Here is a 19,239-nt window from a genome sequence, read left to right as displayed (position 1 = left end):
TGATATTTCCTATTCCTTAGTTTAGTGTTGGTAAGAATGTTACAGTTTATGTTCATCAGCAAGAAACTCCCTGAGTCCCCTTGTATGCTTTCATTCCTGATGGGCTCCAGATACTACAAAGATAATACATTCTAGAAAGTTGGTGTAATTATGTTAAAGTCAGAAGTCATTAAATTTTTTTCAGCATATTTTTATCATTACCACATCATCATTATGAACTTAAGTTCTCCTCTATTTTAGCTCCATAATTCCATTCTTAAAGTCCTCATAAGTCAAAATTCTATTTTGGGGGGAAACTGAAGCCAAGTATCACATACCACAGACCAAGTAGTATAAATTTATAAATTCTCTTATTTACAGATACTACGAACTTCAGATATTCCCAACATTCTTTTTCTTTTAGAAATTACACTACCAATCATACCTTTCTTTTTCCTCAGATACTTGTGCCTCCTCCACCCAATTACCTTCTGTTTATTTTGTACATATATCTTATGTACCTGTATACACACCTGAACAACATGCAGCTTGGCTTATAAGCCAGCAAGAACTGGTTTCCATTATGATCCCCAACACATACTGGCTATGTGACCCCAGATAAATCATGTAGCCTGTCAATGTTATAGACAATTCTCTAAGACTTTAAGCTGCAGTGAAGGTGCTGACTTGAATTGGTAGAGGGAGTTTCCTTATCTGGGAATTCTCAGGCTAATGTTTTTTTTATACCTATTTCTACTTTTGCTTAGCAGTCATGGTACTGAGTGTTGAGGGGGCTGAGAAAGCACAGATCTAGTGTAACTGACATGCCTCATGTCAGGTGATTTATCAACTGGAAAATGGTGGTAGTGATGTTGGAGACAAAAAAAGTATATAATTCTACTAATAAGAAATTAAAATTATTCCTTCCTTTCTCCATTCTCCTCTTCCAGATGATCAGTGCTGTCATGGTTTTCTCTCTCAGAGAAGTTCTCCCTACAGATCAAAGACTACTTACATTGTGTTTTAGTGTAAACTAGTTTCAGAGCTGATTCTGAATTAGCTTGAAAGACTGGAGTCCTAGGATCTGGTTGGCATAAAAAAGTATATTTCTAGCGTTCTGGATCATGAGATTATTTTAGCTACAGTCCGAGGATCTGGAATAAGCCCTGCTCCAGAAGAGCTTTTTCCCAGTGGCTAATTCTTTTTCTCTTTTCAACTAGCCTCACCTCATTTCTTACTCCCAGATAGGAGTGAACAAGAATTCATTCTCACTATGCCTTCTGTCTAGAACATCTACTCAAAGCATAGCTGTAATGGGGTTGGAGATTTCAGTATAGGATCTTTGTCTTTTAAAGGTAGAGTATCTATTTGTGAGAAGTAGAATAAAGGAAAATTGTTAACCTTGACATTGTGTGTAGATACTGTGGAGCTAATGAAAGAAAGAGAAAATGGAAACCTCATTTATTTTTGTCAAAGTAATACCATTTGCATGAATTTGTATGGATAGCTCACTATTCCTCTCTAATTGCCCTATAGCTCAGTAATTACATTCTTGCAGGTATATTAAGATAAATTTATTGTAAGTTTCTTTGAACAAACAGCAATGTTTATATATTACATTTTCATATTACAGGTTATATTAGGAATATTTATTGTGTATCTACCTCTCTTCTAAAATGTAAACTTCAAGAGTTCAAGGACTATTTAAAAAGTTCTGTTTGAATAACATGTAGGATCTATTACAGTATTTTCCTGAAGACCTCAGGAAATTAGATCCTTAATACCGCTTAACTCCCAATCTCATTCCCCATAAATACTGTTGCAAAGTCACATTCAAAACCTATGTTTTGCTTCTAAAGACTTAGCTTCCTAAATCATCTGATAGGCCTGCCTTCAATTCCCTACACTCATGTCTTAAAACTTTTCAATATCATCATATATTTTCCATCTTCCCTCCTGCTTCAGAGAAAAACTTATCCTCATCCCTCTCTAAAGTTAATTCCTCTGTGGCATAGTGGATAGAGGGATAGGCTGGGAGTCAAGGAAATCTGCATTCAAATCTTGATTCAGGGTCTTACTAATTTTGTGACCCTGGACATGTCACTTAAGCTTGCTCATTTTCAGTTTTCTTATTTATAAAACAAGGATAAAAAAGCCACTACCTCAGAGGATTGTTATTAGGATCAATTGAAATAACATGCAAAATACGTCATGAATCTTAAAGCAATACAGAGATGATAGCTGTCATCGTCATCATCGTTGTCATCGTCGTCATCGTTATCATCACTATTAGTAATTGTTGTAGGTATAGTAATACCACTTTCTTCTTCCTCCAAGACCTTGTTTTAGCAATCATCTACTTTCTCTCAGGCCTCTTAAATTTTTCATTCTCCTCTAGATTCTTCCCACATACTTACAGACTTGTTGGAACCTCCTTAATCCTAATGAAGCATTCCCTTGAATATTTTACCCTCTACCAACAGTCTTGTCTTCGTTTTCTGCTCTTTACAGCCCAATTTGTGGGAAAAGAGGTCTAGTTTTGAAGCTTTTTTTCCTTCATCATTTCTTCTTTTCTCAAACCCTTGCAAACCTCTTTTCTCAAACTGCAACACTCCACTGAAAATGTTCACTCAAAGGTCACTGATAACTTTGTTAATGATAAACTCAAGGTATTTTCTCAGTCCCCATCTTAATCCTGAAGGTGGGTATTCCTCAATGCCCTGTTCTTATATCTCTCCTATCCTCCTTGGACATTTCCTATACTGACGCTCTTGGCCACAATCTCCATAGATAATTCCTAAATCTCTTAACCCCAGTACTGATCAAATGTTTAACCCTAGACTCACATTTCCAATGCACTATAGGATATCTCCACAGGAGTGGACATCAACACTTCTTACTCGTCTATCCAAAAGCAAACCTATCTCTTTGAACCTCCTTCTCATGCTGATTTCACTGCCACTGTTATTACCGTCACCACCATTCAGTTTGTTCCTGTGTTTGAAATTGTCGTTATATTTTACTCTGCCCTCTCTCACACTCCTAAAACATTCCATCAGTTCCTAAATTCTGTGGATTGCACATTCATTATGTCTCTCCATCCTTTCTTTTCTGTTTCCACTGTCATAGCATCATAGTCCACTTCTCATATACTTAATATATATACTTATACTTCTCATTACAATTTTATAATCATTACATTTTTATGTCATATATTATTTATTTAAAATTACATATATATCCATATATAAGCACTTATTTCATATACTTGAATTATTTTGCATCAGTCATAACCTCACTACCCAGGATGCTCTGAGTTCTCTGTAAACTTCAAAGCACCATATAAATATTATTGTCATTGTTTTATTGTTATTATTGTCTAGCAATCGCTCTCTAGAAATAGAAAGGCGACAGTGCTGCCTATAACCTAAATGAGAGCATTCAGTCCATTCTGATTCTAAGGTGCCTATACGGTAGACTATCAACGCAGGGAGAGCCCAAGCGTCTGAACCAATCTTCCTAAACTGGTTTCTACTTTGCTTGTAGAGAGGCAGTGATGTAATGGATTGAGAGCTGATCTGAGAACCAAGAACACCTGAGTTTAATTCTAGTTTCTGACAATATGGTGGCTGTGTGACTCTGTGAAAGTCACTTGAACTCTCAGTGCTCTTAGCACCTCTCAAAGACTATAAGTTGCAGAGAAAATGCCAACCTGAATTGGTAGAAGGAGCTTCTTCATATGGGAGTTCCTATATCAATGAAATCACCTGCAGCACTTGCACCAGTTAAACCACAGGTTTATTAGTTCCTATCCCCTACTGCGGCTATAAAGTTAAGTGTGTTGATCATTGTGTGATGATTAATTTTGATATTAGCAATACAATGATCTAATACAATTCCAAAAGACTCATGATGGAAAATGCTATCGACATCCAGAGAAAGAAGTATGGAGTTTGAATGCAGATCGAAGGATACTATTTTCACATTTTTGTTTTTTATTTCTCATGATTTTCCCATTTTGTTCTGATTCTTCTTTTACATCATGACTAATGTGAAAGTCTGTTCAACATGGTTGTACATGTATAGCCTATATCAGATTGCTTGCTGTCTTGGGGAGGGAGGGAGAAAAAAATTTGGAACTCAAAATCTTGTAAAAGTGAATGTTGAAAAATTACAAAAATAAACAAGTTATTGGGAAAAAAAGAAGGTATTGACAGAAGGGGGGTGGAGAGAAAAAGGAGAGAAGACACAGAGAGAGAGAGAGAAAGAGGAAGAGGGAGAGAGACAGAAAGGGAGAGAGAGAGAGAGAGAGAGAAAGGGAGGAAGAGGGAGACAGAGAGAGAGAGAGAGAGAGAACACAAAACAGGTAAGACTTGATCATGAGGCAGAGCAGCATAGTTATCAGGTGTCTGGGTTACCTGGGTGACCTTCCCTGTACATCTATGATTATGTTCACATGTGTTTTGTGTAGCCCTGGGGAAAGTCTTATGCATTTATATATGCTGTGTATTCCTTGCAGTCTTAAGCAATGAAAACACCAAAGGGTTGGGCGATACTGATTTTCTCCTAAGGTCAGCTTTAAAAAATACCTTCTAAATCCTTCTCTATATTCTCTGACATTGTGTCAGAAATTGTGGGATTCTGACGGAGATCTATTATCTTGTACCTCCTCCAGCTCTTTTCATAGTGCCCTTCACAGAACATGTATTTAATGATTTTTGTTGAATTGAATTCCAGCACTAAACTGCTCGTATATGTTGGTCTTTGTAGTTTGTTGGTCATATAGCAAAGACATCAATTTACACCTTTTAAAATTTTAGAAGGAAGAATTGCCATGATATTGATCTGGTACAAATGATTAAGCCTGGCACATTGAATAAATAAATGGAATTATACTCTGGTTCAATACAAAGGTAAAACAAAAGCAGAGCCCTATAAATTGAAAATAAGCAGTGAGATTAGAAATTGGCATCTAAGAAGCTATAAAATACACCCAATCAGTTCAGCATTCCCAATATGCAACTTAAAAATCCTAACTTTCCAATTTATTAGTATGATTACTGGAAAATTTTTGATTTCACAAGAAACAAAAGAGACCATTAAAAGAATAATTTTTCACTCCAAATTTTTGTTCTATGAAAAAGTACAGAAGGGAAGATATTTACACTAGTTTGTTTTAGCTTGAAAAAGGAGCCCTTGTTTTCCATTATCTGTGTGACTGATCTGTTTTATGAAAGTTCTAAAAATGACATTTTCTGAGACGATGAACAAGGTGAGATTTTCATACTCTCTATAAACACCTTACCTTGCTAGGGAATGGTCCATGGTCATCCAAATAAGTGGAATTACCTAGGGAGAAAAGAAAAATAGGAGATGAGAGAAGAACTGTGTTATTTACTTATAATAGTCATACTGATTATATAATTCATTGATGTCCCAATCCAGTGCCTCACTGTGGAACTGAGCGTAATTTGATCCTCAAGTTCTAGAAGATTTTGTACTGCAAATTCTAATCAGATCTACAAATCTGGAAAGGCACATGCCCAGTTGGTCAATAAACAATTATTAAGGGTCTTCCATGCGCCATATGCCATGTTAAGCACCAGATTGGACTGTTTGCTTTCATTCACCTAGCGATGGACTCACTGTCTACTGAGACAAGTAGACAAGTTCATGACTAGGAAGTTGACCACCACTGGACTAACAATACATAGCAATGATAACTCACGATTGTAAAAGTGCTTTATTGGTTATAAAGTGCTTTTGTCACAATGACCTTGTTAGTCAATGTAAACACGATTCCAGATGAGAAACTGAGGCTGAAAGAAGTTAAAATGACTTGTTCATAGTCACATAGCTCAATAAGTGTCAGGATTGGGAACAGACTCCCTCTGATTAAAAGGCTAAGCTTTTCTCTGACCACACCAAAATATACAAATAATTTAATGTTGTTAGTGAAGAGAAAATTAGTCTTTTTTTAATTAGTTAATTTATTTATTTTTAGTTTTCAATATTCACTTCCACAAGTTTTAAATTTTCTTCCACTCCCTTCCCAGGATGGCAAGCAATAAGATATAGGCTCTCTGCATACGTTCCTATTAAATACATTTTCACATTAATCATGTTTCATAGAAGAATTATAAGGAATGGGAGAAATCATGAGAAACAAAACACAACAAAACAAAAAAGAAAATAGACTGCTTCACTCTGCATTGACTCCATAGTTCTTTCTCTGGATATGGATGGCAGAGAAAATTAGTTTTTTAAAGTCATTTCCTTTTAGTAAACAATGCGAAATAAAATAATCAAAAGCACTTCATCAGAATTTTGGTTTACGTTATATTTCTTGGTTCATAGTTTTGATGGCTTACAAGTATAGTACATGCAAAAAAATAGAGTATATGTTTAAATGTATATGGTATAGATGTCAGGCAACATACAGTGAGCAGCAATATTAGGTTAAAAGCATTTTAGAGAAGAAGTCCAAAAAAAGCTTCTTTAGAGGATTTCTTATAGCTTGAGGTCACCTTTTCTTTCCCCATTAAATAGTCTCTTTCATAATCACTCCTCTTTCTCCTCATGCTGTCCTTATGAATTCTCTCTTTTGTTCCTTTAATTTTCTCTTTTCCTTAGGGTGCAAAGTTTAGTTTGCTTTCACTAAAAAAAGTACATTTTCATAATTTGCAGTTATTACTTGTAACTCCAAAAGGCTGGATTATCCCAGAATAATATCAATCATTTGTGCTGGTACCCTAAAATGAAAACATCACTTAGAAATCTAGTATTATGTGATTTTTAAAAAACTTTTTTAGTGCTAAAAAAAAAAGGATAAGATTTGACGAAGGTTATTTATAGCTTTAAATCTGTGATTCTCAGTACTACAAATTTGTTGTAGTCATAGTTATGTGAACTGATGCAGTAGAATCATTGAATTTTAGACCTAACAGGAACCTTATCTGGAGGCAGAGAATCTATGTTTAAATTCCACATCTGACACTACTTGTTTACCTTTCAGCAGGACACAAAATGTTTCTGGTCTTCAGTTTCCTGTTCTGTAAAATGAAGGGATTAGACTAAATGGTGAATGAAGTCCCTTCCAGCTCTTGGAGCTATGATCTACTTTATGGATCTAGTAATCTAAGCACTGAATAGAAGAGGAAGCTGAGGTTTAAAGTATGAAGTTAAGTGACTTTCTCAAGGTCGCACACACAGTTACTTAGAGTGAGATCCAGAAGACAGATGGATTTCTCTATCTACTACATCATACTCCCTTTCTACAAAGGATGTTATGTATTCATAATCTGAGATTGCAGATGATTTGAAGATGGAAGCTAATCTAAGTATATCTCAAGACTATACACACTAATGTAATATAATATAATATAATTAATATAATATAACATTGACCACATAGAGGGATCTGCAGAGAAGAAGACAATTAAGGAATAAAAGAAGCAATTACTCAGTCCTATGGAGGAGTTAGCTTTCCCCAGTAGAGAAAATAAAAGGATGAATTAGGAAGTTGGAAGAAAGAGATGTTTCTTCAGTTTAGTTCATTTAGTAGAGGGAAGGTGGATAAACATTGGCAACAAGAGTTTTCTGCTCCTGTTTTGCGCTACACTTACTCATTATCTTGTCTAATCACTTTCACTTATTTGGATTTTATATAATTATAAACTATCTGATATAAAGCATTAATAGTTATCACATGAGAGGATGAATTAAGGAACTTGTGAGGCTAAATGAGCCTGCATCTATATTTTGAAAACAACAGAAGGATTATATTTTTAAATGTCAGTGGGGTTGATATCTCTACAATACTTAAAAAGAAAAAGGTACGTTTCTAAAAACGTTCTTCAAATGATTGTGGTAAGCATATACATAACAGCCCTTAAAATATTCTTACTTTCTTGTCACTCTAACAAAGACTCATAAGATTTTAGTGATGTAAAAGGACTCATTCATTCATTTTTGGGAAACTGAGGTGCTGAAATGGCGTATCCGGTAACATAGAAACATCAAAACTGAAATTTGAACCTAAGACTTCAAATCTCAGATTCAATGCTTTTCCCACTACCCCACAGCTTCTCAGGTGAAAGATGAGATTTTATTTGGCTTTTGCCTGAATCTTTGATTTCAGACTAAAGAGGAATGGGACAAGCTTTTATTAAGTGACTATTAGGATGCCAGAAAAGGCACAAAATGCTTTGCTATTATTATCTTGGGGCAGGTAGATGGCACCATAGTGCAAAGAGTGCCAGTCCTGAAGTCAGGAAGACTCCTCTTCCCGAGTTCAAATCCAGCCTCAGACACCAGCTCGGTGACTCTGGGCAAGTCACTTAACCCTCACTTTCCTCCTCTGTAAAATGAGCTGGAGAAGGAAATGGCCAAACCACTCCAGTATCTTAACCAAGAAAACCTCAACTGGGGTCACAAAGAGTCAGATACAACTGAAAAATTGTCTAAATTCTTATCTTATTTAATCTTCACAACAACCCTGGGAAGTAGGTGCTATTATTATCATCATTTTACAGAGGGGGAAACTGAAGCAGATAGTGGTTAAATGACTAGCCTGGGGTCACAAAGTTACTAAGTGTTTGATACTGAATTTGCACTCAGATCTTCCTGACTCCAGGCCCAGGAAGATATTCTCTGTGCCGCATAACTGAGATCTCTTAGGGAGGACACTCCTTTTATTGGTCCACCTGAGCACATTTTCTGAAACTTGTCATATTAGGGAGCTGCCTTGAGCACTGAGTGGCTAAGCCATCTACAAAGGGTTATAGCCACTATGTGTCACAGGCGTACTTCTACCCAAGTCTTCCTGATTCTAAAGCCAACTCTTTATCCACTGTGCCACATTACCTCTGTCCTTTAAACATAGAATGGTTTTACAGGCATTTTAAATAGTGCCAATGCCCTAAAGGGTCAGCTAGGTGGCACAGTGGATAGAGCACCAGGCTTAGAGCCAGGAAGACTTCTCTTCCTGAGTTTAAATCTGGTCTTAGACACTTACTAGCTGTGTGACCCTGGGCAACTCACTTAACTCTGTTTGCCTCAGTTTCCTCATATGTCAAATCAGCTGGGGAGGGAAACAGCCAAACCCCTTCAGTATCTTTGCCAAGAAAACCCCAAAAGGAGTCATGAAGAGATTGAAAACAATGACTGAATAAAAACATCCGAAAAAGTTTTCTATAAGTTTAGCCTTAAATGCTAATTGCACCAACAACAGTGCCTTACAAATTGATTCTAAGAGCCCCACATCATGGTTTGAGGGCCTTTGACTTCCTTGACTTATAACTGCCCAGGATGTTTCATGAGATTGAGAGTTGTGCTGTACTGTGCCACATGGAAAACAACTGACAAGAGGAACTTTCAGTTCATTCAGGAGAGTTCAGAAGGTCACTTAGGCAAGTCATGTCTTTTTCTTTCCAAAAAATACAGAGATTACAGGAGCCCTGAGAGGGAAAGGGCTCAAAAAAAAATCCTCTGCAATTCGCAGAGCTGTTGTTGGATCACATGGCATGACATCATCTTATATGCTGTACTTAACCTACCTTGTAGAGGAATCAGAGAAGCATCTAGAAAGAACTTTAGCAATCACTTAATCATGGGGTTCTTAACCATTTTTACATCATGGATTTCTTTGGCAGCCTGGTGAAGCCTAAGGACCTCCTGCTCATAAAGTTTTTAAATGCATAAAATAAAATAATAGGATTACAAAGGAAGCCAATTTATATTAAATAAAATTGTCAAAATATTTTTAAAAAGGGTTTATGGACCCCAGGTTAAGAACCCCTGATCTGATCCAACCTATTCATTTTATAGTCAAGGAAATAAACCTGTAAAGGAGAAGTAAGTTGAGACATAATCTTTCATTACTCTGCTACGTCTCATAAAAATATGCAGGTTATCAATGACTTACATATGTATCCAATAAATCCATGACTTCATCCATGTAGTCATCACCACAGACAACTCATCCTCTATGCCTTGTTCTTCATGACTTGCTGGGACTAAAGAAACCTCCTGTACCAGACGGACAACCTTATAGGGTATATACACGTATATGTATGTATATGTAAATAGGTATATAGCTGTGTAACTGTGGGCAAGTCACTTAGCCTTCCTTATCTGTAACATGAGCTGGAAAAGTAAATGGCAAGTCACTTCTCTGCCAAGAAAACCCCAAACAGGGTCACAGAGAATCAACATGACTGAAACCACTGAGCAACAGAACCTACCAAAACTTAAATGATACCAACATAGCCTCCAAGGAGCTAGGGTTACCTTTACACTAAAATAAGGTTTAAGAGAAAAGCTTGAGTGGTGACACTGATCATAGTAGCACATAAATAAAAAAGAGAAGCTATGGAAATAAAAGTATACATTGCCAAAGCTAACTCAGTGTTTGGGGGGCTCCAAAGGAAAGTGTGGGAGAGAAGTGGTATTAGACTGACTATGAAATTAAAGGTCTACAGTGCTGTTGTGCTGACCTCATCGTTATATGCCTGTGAAGCCTGGACATTCTACCAATGCCATGCCAGGAAACTGAATTGCATCCACTTGAATGGTCTTAAGAAGATTCTGTAAATCACCTGGCAGGATAAGATACCAGACATTGAGATCCTTTCTTAAGTTAAACTGCCAAGCATTCAAACTACACTGCAGAGAGTGCTACTCCAATGGCTGGCAACATTGTCTGAGTGCGAAAGTACACTTAACCAAAAACACTATTTTATGGAGAACTCACATAAGACAGATACTCGCAGGGTAGTCAAAAAGAGCAACACAAGGACACACTCAAGGTCTTTCTTAAGAACTTTGGAACTGATTGTGTGAAATGGGAGATATGTTATAGGACTGCCAAGCATGGGACATCCTCATCAGAGAGGGTGCTGTGCTCTATAAGCAAAGCAGAATTGAAGTAGTTCAAAAGAAACTGGAAATGTACAAACTTAGAGAATCCACTCCAAATGTTCACAAGGACTATTGCTGTCTGACCTGTGGTTGAGCACTCTGAGCTCATGTTGGTCTGATCAGCCACAGTCAGACATACTGTAACTTGACTCTAGCATAGTGATGTCATTTTGGTCCTCTTCAAGAACAAAGGACAACAATAAAAGAGGCCCAGACTTTGGAATCTTTAGTACAACAAAAGAATGCCACTCTCCTCCCACAATGAAGCACCTAAGGCTCCTATCCTTGGCAGTGAAAGTCCCCCTTGATTCCTTTAAGTTTCTGAATCTGAAAAAATGTATATAAATAAACTCTCTTTAACTTTAGCAACCCTTGTTCCATTGACAGGCTCTCTTACTGAAGTATTTATCAAGTAAATCTACTAATAAAATGGTGCCTACCCAGTTCAAGCCCTCAACATGGACACTATAAATTCCCACCACCATCTCATTGAGAAAGTTGCAGTATGTCTGTAATTATGGTCTCTAATTATGGTCTTCTTTCTGACATCACAGAAATGACAATGCAATTGACAATGACTTCTTTCAGTAGTATACATTCCATTTGAAGATAAGAGCAACAATTCACAAAGATATATTTTATATCAGTATCCAAAATGAATGAAGATTGAGTTGGCCATTTTGGGAAATAGGAAGAAAGTTAAGGCTTCACTTTCTTGACTACAGAATTGGATTGTGGCAAGGGGATGAATTGGAGCACTTCTAAGGAAGCTGAGCATTCATGCTTTGGTTCCGTTGAGAATGACATGTGTTCTGGCCCTTTGCTAAATTCTTGAGCAATCAGAGGTTTCCTGGTTTTCCTCCAGTGTGGTGGCACAGTACCAAAAAGAATTGTTTCTTGAGCCAGGAAGCCATCCACCTTGTGGGCCACAAGGAGTAAGAAGAGATGACTTTCAGTGTCTTTCTTTTCAGAATGTCACTTTAGAGCATTATTTTCTATGACAGATTTAAATACAGAATGATTATAAGCTCCATGAGCACAGGGATCATGTCTTAATGTTGTCTTTTTGTAGTAGTAGCAGCAGCAGCCATAGTAATACTGGTAATGAAATAATAACAACATTTAGAGTGCTTTAAGTTTCACGAAGCACTTTAAAATACCATTTCTTAGATCCTCACAAGAACCCTAGGAGGTAGATATTATTATTATCTCATATTCCAACTGAGGAAATGGGCAGTCTGAGGTAAAGTGACTTGTACTATGTTCACAGCTAATATATGAGGCTTGATTTGGACTCAGGTTTTCCCAACTCCAGGTCCAGTGTTCCCAGCACTGTAGCTTGCAATCTATATGGGCTTAATAAACGTGTTCGTGAATTTAATAAAATCTGGTAGGCAAAAAAAAAAAACAAAACACACCAACCTTCTACTTTGGGAGTAACCCTCAGTAATCAAATCAACTGAGGAGAGTGAAAAAAAAACAACCTTCTTGTACATAGCTCTGTAACAAGTGAAAGATTCATGAGGTAGCATTTCTAAAATAAGACTATTTTTCTTCCCTGTTAGGTAGTTTGGTAGTACTAAAAGGGAGTCATTTGCAGTCTGAGTGCCATATGGTCTAATGGAAAGAGCACTGGCTCAGAACTCAAGAGTTCTGAAAAATATCCTGACTCTGTAACAGGCTAGACCCTTTGGGAAAGTTGTGTAACCTGAATTTAACAACTTTCTCTTCTATAAAATAGCTAACATAGAGGCCTTAAGGTTTGCAAACCATTTGCATGCATTTTTACACTCACACAACCTGTGAGGTATGTATGTCTCATTGTCTCCATTTTATAGATGCAGAAGCTGAAGGCTGAAGAGGTCATATGACTCATCCATCATGACATAGCTAGTAAGAGTGAAAGGCAATATTCAAGCTGAGGTCTCTTCTGACTCCAAGTTCAGTAATCTTTCTAAGAAGAGTACCACCTAACTGTCTACCACTTTACAGGCCATATGAACAAAGGAATATGACAGTAATTTGTATAATTAGCAAAAAGGATTACATACATCTAAGAACGAAAGTAAAGTGGATCATTCCTGGGCACCCATCAGAGGCTCCTAGAAATATGTTTGTGTTGTCATATAGGTTATTTTTGGCATAGGTGAAATCTTTCAGCATATTTGAAATTTCATGTGTCATGGTTCCATGGATACCTGACTTTGTTGCAAGCAACATATCATGGAAAGATAGCTAGTTAACTACATAAGGTTTCCAGTTTCTAGATGAGAGGAGGGGGAAGAAATCAAGCATTTATTTAAGCATGCCAGACACTGTGTTAAACACTTTACAAACATTATCTCTTTTGATCCTTACAACCACCCTGAGATATATGTGCTATTATTACTCCCATTTTGTAGTTGAAGAAACAGAGGCAGAAAGAGGTCTTGTGACTTGCTCAGAGTCACACAGTTAGCATCTGAGGCTGCATCTGAACTCAGGTCTTTCTGATTCCAGACCTCGTACTCTACAAATTATGCCACCTACTTGCCTGGCTGACAAATGGAGAATCCAAAAGAATGCCATCCCAAAACATGCGAATTAAACCTTTTAGGAGCGATTATTATGAATACAAGAGCCAAACCATTCTCCAAAGTTCAAATGATGTAAGATACTTGCTTAAGCTATACAAAACAAACCAGCTAAGAGGCTCTAATACTTCAGATATAGTTGTGTAATATGGGACAAGTCAAGTAACTGCTCTGAGCCTCAGTTTCCTCATTTGTAAAAGGAAAATAATAATAATAAAAATATAAAAAACAATAATCACTGCACATTCTTCACAGGGTTGCTATGAGAATTAAAGGAGATAACATATGTAAAATGTGATGTCAATGTTGCCTATTATCATTTTTTGAAGATAAATCCTCTTTTCCACTAAAAAAAGCAAAGAGAAACAAAAGATCTCATCTTAATCATGCTCTGCCTCCATCAGAATGACTTGTATGTGCCCTGCCAATGAATGAGCTAGTCAAAATGGAAATTCTAAAGAATTCCAAGAGAACTGGAAGTACATTAAGTCTGTCCACTCTGTGTAGTCTCCAAGGATATGAGGAAAAGAAGGGGAGAGGTTCCAGGCCAGCTCACTCATTCATCCCATTTATGGCTTTATAGGAACTTAACAAAGTGATCATCTCTCGACACTTGCGTGTTTTGCAGAAAATAGAATAGTTCCCTTGCCTTAAATTTATATCTAGAAGTTCTAGGCTTCTTAGACTTTTTCTTAAGAATAATTTTCAGACACCATTTTGTGTGTGTGTGTGTGTGTGTGTGTGTGTGTGTGTGTGTGTGTGAAAGAGAGGGAGAGGGAGGGAGAAGGAGAGAGAGAGAGGGAGAGAGAGAGAGAGAGAGAGAGAGAGAGACAGAGAGAGAGAGAGAGAATACAAATACAAAGACTTTGGGACTTCTTGCCCATTTTATTATTCTATTTGATTCTGCTATATTTTATGAATATTAAGAGGAAAAAAGTGACTTCTGCCCATCTTTTTACCATTTTCTATTTAATCAACTATTGTGCCTAGATAAAGAGGTGAAGTCACTGGATGGACAAAAGGGTCAATAAATAGGCTTTCTGCATGTTCTCTGTGCACATGCAAAGTGCTCTAGACAAACCTAACCTAAGACACACTGATCTCATTTGAACTAAGCACCCTTTTTCAGGTTAGGAAGGAAGGAGGGTAGGTAGGAAGGAAGGAAGGAAGGAAGGAAGGAAGGAAGGAAGGAAGGAAGGAAGGAAGGAAGGAAGGAAGGAAGGAAGGAAGGAAAGAAGGAAGGAAGGAAGGAAGGAAGGAAGGAAGGAAGGAAGGAAGGAAGGAAGGAAGGAAGGAAGGAAGGAAGGAGGAGGGAAGGAAACAAGGCTTTAATGAGCACTTACTGTATGTTAGATAAAGTCAGGAATAGAACTGGGAGAAGAAAAAAGCAGGTCAGCCTCTACCCCTCCAAAATATGGAGACTCCAGAAGGCCCACAATGGAAGGAGGGGGAAGAGACTTGAGAAAGGATGTTCTCATGGCCAGAGAGTAGGCAACATTTCTAAGTTTGAGGGAGGATTCCTTCTCTGAGTACAAGAAACAATACCAGTCTTACTATAACACAAAATGACAAAAAAAAAAAAAAATTACCTGAGGACATAAATATTTGAGTTAAAGGGGGAAGAGGAAACTAGACAGGTAAAAAAACACATCACTAACTACTGTGATATGAGAGAGGATGACATTTAAAAAACAAAAATGATTAGTTTCATATATTCAAGACCAAAACATGCCCTTCCACTGTAAGAGGAAATCAGGAAAAGAGATCTGAAAGAATTAACTTTAATTCACTGAAATGTCACTAATGTGTCAATTTTCCATAGATAATAACCCTATCTGACAGTCTCCCTCAACTCTTTGATATGCTGTATTCTTCAGAACCTCAAAGGGTTGGCTACCTGAGAAGAGAATGAATGACTTGGTTATCATAATTACTAGGTATTTGTTATTTTTTCTATTAATATGGTGTCTAAAGATCTATAAATAACTTTTTTCTCAAAACTTGGACTAGTTTTTAGCAAGACGTAAATCTACTTTGCACCATGGGGAATAATTTGCTTTTGTTTTTTGTAGGCTAATAGGATCACAAAGGAATTCATTTTTGTTTGAATCAGTACCTGAAGAATAAAAATACACTGAACTTTATTTCCCTTATGGAAAGTATAAAACACAGTATCAAAGAATTTGCTTTCATAGTAAGCAGGCTTTCTTCAAATGTGCATGATAATTACAATCCCTTTTTTAAAAAAAAAAATCAGTTCAACCACTTTTTAAAAATAATTAGAAGTAACTGGCATTGTTTGTTTATCTGAGACCATACCTAGCCTCCCCACTGATTTCCAGTCTTGCATCATCAACTGCCTACCAGACATTTCAAACTAAATCTCCCATAGACATCTCAAACTCAACTTATTTGAAACAGAACTCATTATCTTTTCCCCTCAAACCCATCCCTCTTCCAAACTTTTTTTATTTCTGTGGAGGGCGCCATTATCCCTTCAGAATTCCAAGTTGACAGACCCAGAATCAGCCTTGACTCTTTTCTCTCCTTCAAAACACATATACACAATCAATCACCACATGCTGCATAATTTCTAATTCTACAACAACCCTTATGTTCATCACTTTCTCACTGCTTAAGGGGCCACCCCTTTAGTTTTTAGGCCTTCATTAACTCTTATCTGAACTAACTGAAGTAGTCTTCCAAGTGGGTCTGTCCACTCTACAATCCACAATTTACAGCTGCCAAACTGCCTTTCTTTAAAAACAAGGCTGACCATATCACTCATTCAGCAAACTAGAGGGTTCCACTGACTCCCAAAGAATGCAATAGGCTCTTCACTATTTAAAATCCTTTACAGCTAAGTCTAAACCTACCTTTCCTACTTCATTAAGCTATACTCCACTTCCCTTTCGCCACAACCCAGTCAAACTGGACTTCTGTTGTTCCTTATACAAGAACTCACATCTTCTGTCTGCATGTCTTATCTCCGATTCAAAATCAGAATGTATCTGGCTCCTCAGCTGTGTCATTTAGAATTCATTATTTCCTTCTAGACTATTCTACATGAAGCCTTTCCTGGTCTTCCTCCCTTGTACCTTCCCTGCCCTATCCACCAAGATGAATATGTCTTTAATCTGCCTTGTATTCATTTAGTTTATATTCTTCATATGGTTTTATATGTTTTTATAGTCTTATATCTGTGGCAGAATGTAAACTCCATGAGGCCAAGATTATTTCATTAGTGTCTTTGTATCCAGGGCACACTGCTCACAGCTATTAAGGACATAACAAAAGCTTGTTGGTTGACTGCTGCATTGAAAATGTTTTATACAATCTGATTATAAAAGAAATCATTCTTTTCTAAAACGCCTATGAGAAAGTGTGAGTCTAGATCATTTTTCTAAAATCAGTGCCTATGATAAGGCATAATTTCAACACTGCATCCCCTGAGAATCAGAGGATTGTGTTGTCCTGGCCAAAAATAATTATGCTGATTTTCCACTTTCTAGAAGTAACTGTGGGTTGCTTTTCTCTAAGTGGCAACAATCCCCACACACTAGCTTTTGTTAACAGTGAGGAGTCTGTATGCCATAATGAAAAATCTTCAATAATAACCATTTCTTATAATTAATGCAGTCAAAAGAAAATGGGCACTTAGATGAGTTGCTTGTGAAGCCTTATTTTATTTTCAAGAAGCTGACTATCCTCTAATAATTAAAATAAGTGACCTCCATTTTCTATTGGCATAGCCAATTCAAATATATAAGCCAAATCTCAAATGTTTACCTGACCAGTTACAGAGCAAAAACACTAAACATTAAAATTCATCCCTATTCTTAAAAAGTAAAATTGAGCACTCTGGGCAATAAATATAAATTATTCAACCCAGAATCAATTATAATTTTGGCAAAGACCTTCCCCTTTTAATTTTCTTTTTTTTAAGGTTGCAAATTGGGTAACTCAATTTGTGCTGTACCATTCATTTTTCATTAAAATCATCTAAATAAATATTTTATATTGTCATGTATGAATCAAAATTATAGATTCAGTTTGGAAAGGATTTTAAAGATCACCAAGTCCAAGTCCCTCATTTTCCTAATGAAGAAACAGAGGCCCAGATGGCTTACTCACAGTTACACAGCCAATTAATTAGGTGAGGGATTCAACCAAAATAAATTTTTCAGCTAGCTAAAGCTTATTCTTTTAATTGCCAAAACTTCTACATTTTAACTCTTTCTGAGGAGAATATATTCTAAAATGCACTGACTGCACATCTTTAAAATTCAACTCGAAGGTCACCTTCTTCATTAATTCCAGCCCACTCAAAGGAACTTTCCTTGGCACATGGCACTTCTACCTTTCCCTTTGCACTGACATCTCGTACTATGCTAATTTGTGTATATGTTGAACGCCCTCTCTGAAGCTCTATGAGGACTAGGATCATCTCCAACCTTGTGGACCCCTACAAATCTAGCACAATTTTCCTCATATGGTGTAGCAAGCATTCAGTGAATATTGAAGTAAACCTGCCCTTCCTTCCTAAACATTGGAGATTGAACATGTTTTGAAGACTCAAAGTAAGTTTTTATGAACACTAGTAACAGTATTGGAATGTGGGCCCTCAGGGAATTTTGAGAAATATGTGGGGGTTGGTCCCTGTGCTAAACAGTCCCACTCTACCCTGCTTTTTATAATTCTTCTCTCTCCTTTCTCTGATGTTACTTCTCAGTGCTATAAAAACCAAGAAAAGCACAATGGAATCCCATCAAATTTAATAATTTTGTGATCCTATGAAATTTGCATATAAACAAAAATAATCAATAAACTATTCTGACCCCATGGTCACATTATAGGTTCTTTTTAATATGAACAATCAATCAACAAACATTTATTAAGTGCTGATTATATAAAAAGCATGAAGCATAACTTTTTTAAAAAGTAATAATTACTTTGGAATTGGTCCAGGAATTTTCTTATTGGGTGAGTGATTTTATTATGATCATATAGACTTGGAGAATAATAAATGTCAATGAGAGAAGGAGGTGCTGCCATAGTGCCATCAGATTTTTAATTTCATCCTATTTGATTGCTATGGTTATCCAAAGGGAATATTCTAGCCCTCCTTCCCCTCACTGCCATTTTAACACCTGCTCATTCAGCTGTTACAGCTTTTTAAAAAGGCCTTTCTTATCAGCCATCAAGTCAGTGCTCTCCTTTTATTCAACTGGTTCAAAGACGGTGAAGTTGTCTTTAGTGAAATATTTTTTATTATTTTCCAGCTATACAAAAGCAGATGCTGTAGGAAACTATCAGGAAAAAGTTTTCAATACAGTAAAAGACAGGTGAAACATAAGAGAAGACAGGGTGGTGGAGAGGAGGTGAAGAAAGGATTGATGAAGCACTTCCTGTTGGAGAAGGCAATGGCAACGAAAACTGTTGAGTAACAGCAAAAACCACTTACAAAGTGTCAGGCATTGTACAAAGAGCTTTGCAGATATTATCTCATTGGATACTCATGATAACCTGGAGAGGATGGCTTTTATTATTATTCCCATTTTACAGTGAGGAAAGTGAATTAGACAGAAGTTAAGTGACTTGCCTAGGGGCATACAGCTAGTTTAGTGTCTCTGGCAGGATTTGAATTCAGATCTTCCTGACTCCAGGTCATAACTTTTTATGTGGTGCTTCATCCAAAGGAATATAAATTTTGATTGCTTTATACTTCACAAGGTATGTTGGGTTTGAGGACTAGATTTTTTTCTTT

At 36.8% G+C, this 19,239-nt stretch overlaps 1 protein-coding gene across 1 annotated transcript in view; it reads right to left on the bottom strand.

Annotated features, from left to right (window-relative positions):
* UST (uronyl 2-sulfotransferase) overlaps positions 1-19,239 on the bottom strand; it is a 400,010-nt gene that overhangs the window by 247,442 nt on the left and 133,329 nt on the right. The window contains exon 2 of the mRNA XM_072643672.1: positions 5,285-5,328. Coding sequence (XP_072499773.1) covers positions 5,285-5,328 — 44 coding nt within the window. The remainder of the gene's footprint in view (positions 1-5,284; positions 5,329-19,239) is intronic.

Source organism: Notamacropus eugenii, chromosome 2, assembly GCF_028372415.1.
Source record: "Notamacropus eugenii isolate mMacEug1 chromosome 2, mMacEug1.pri_v2, whole genome shotgun sequence".
In the NCBI taxonomy this organism is placed as follows: domain Eukaryota; kingdom Metazoa; phylum Chordata; class Mammalia; order Diprotodontia; family Macropodidae; genus Notamacropus; species Notamacropus eugenii.
Note: the sequence above shows the minus strand (reverse complement) of the source record. Positions and strands in the feature narration are given on the sequence as shown.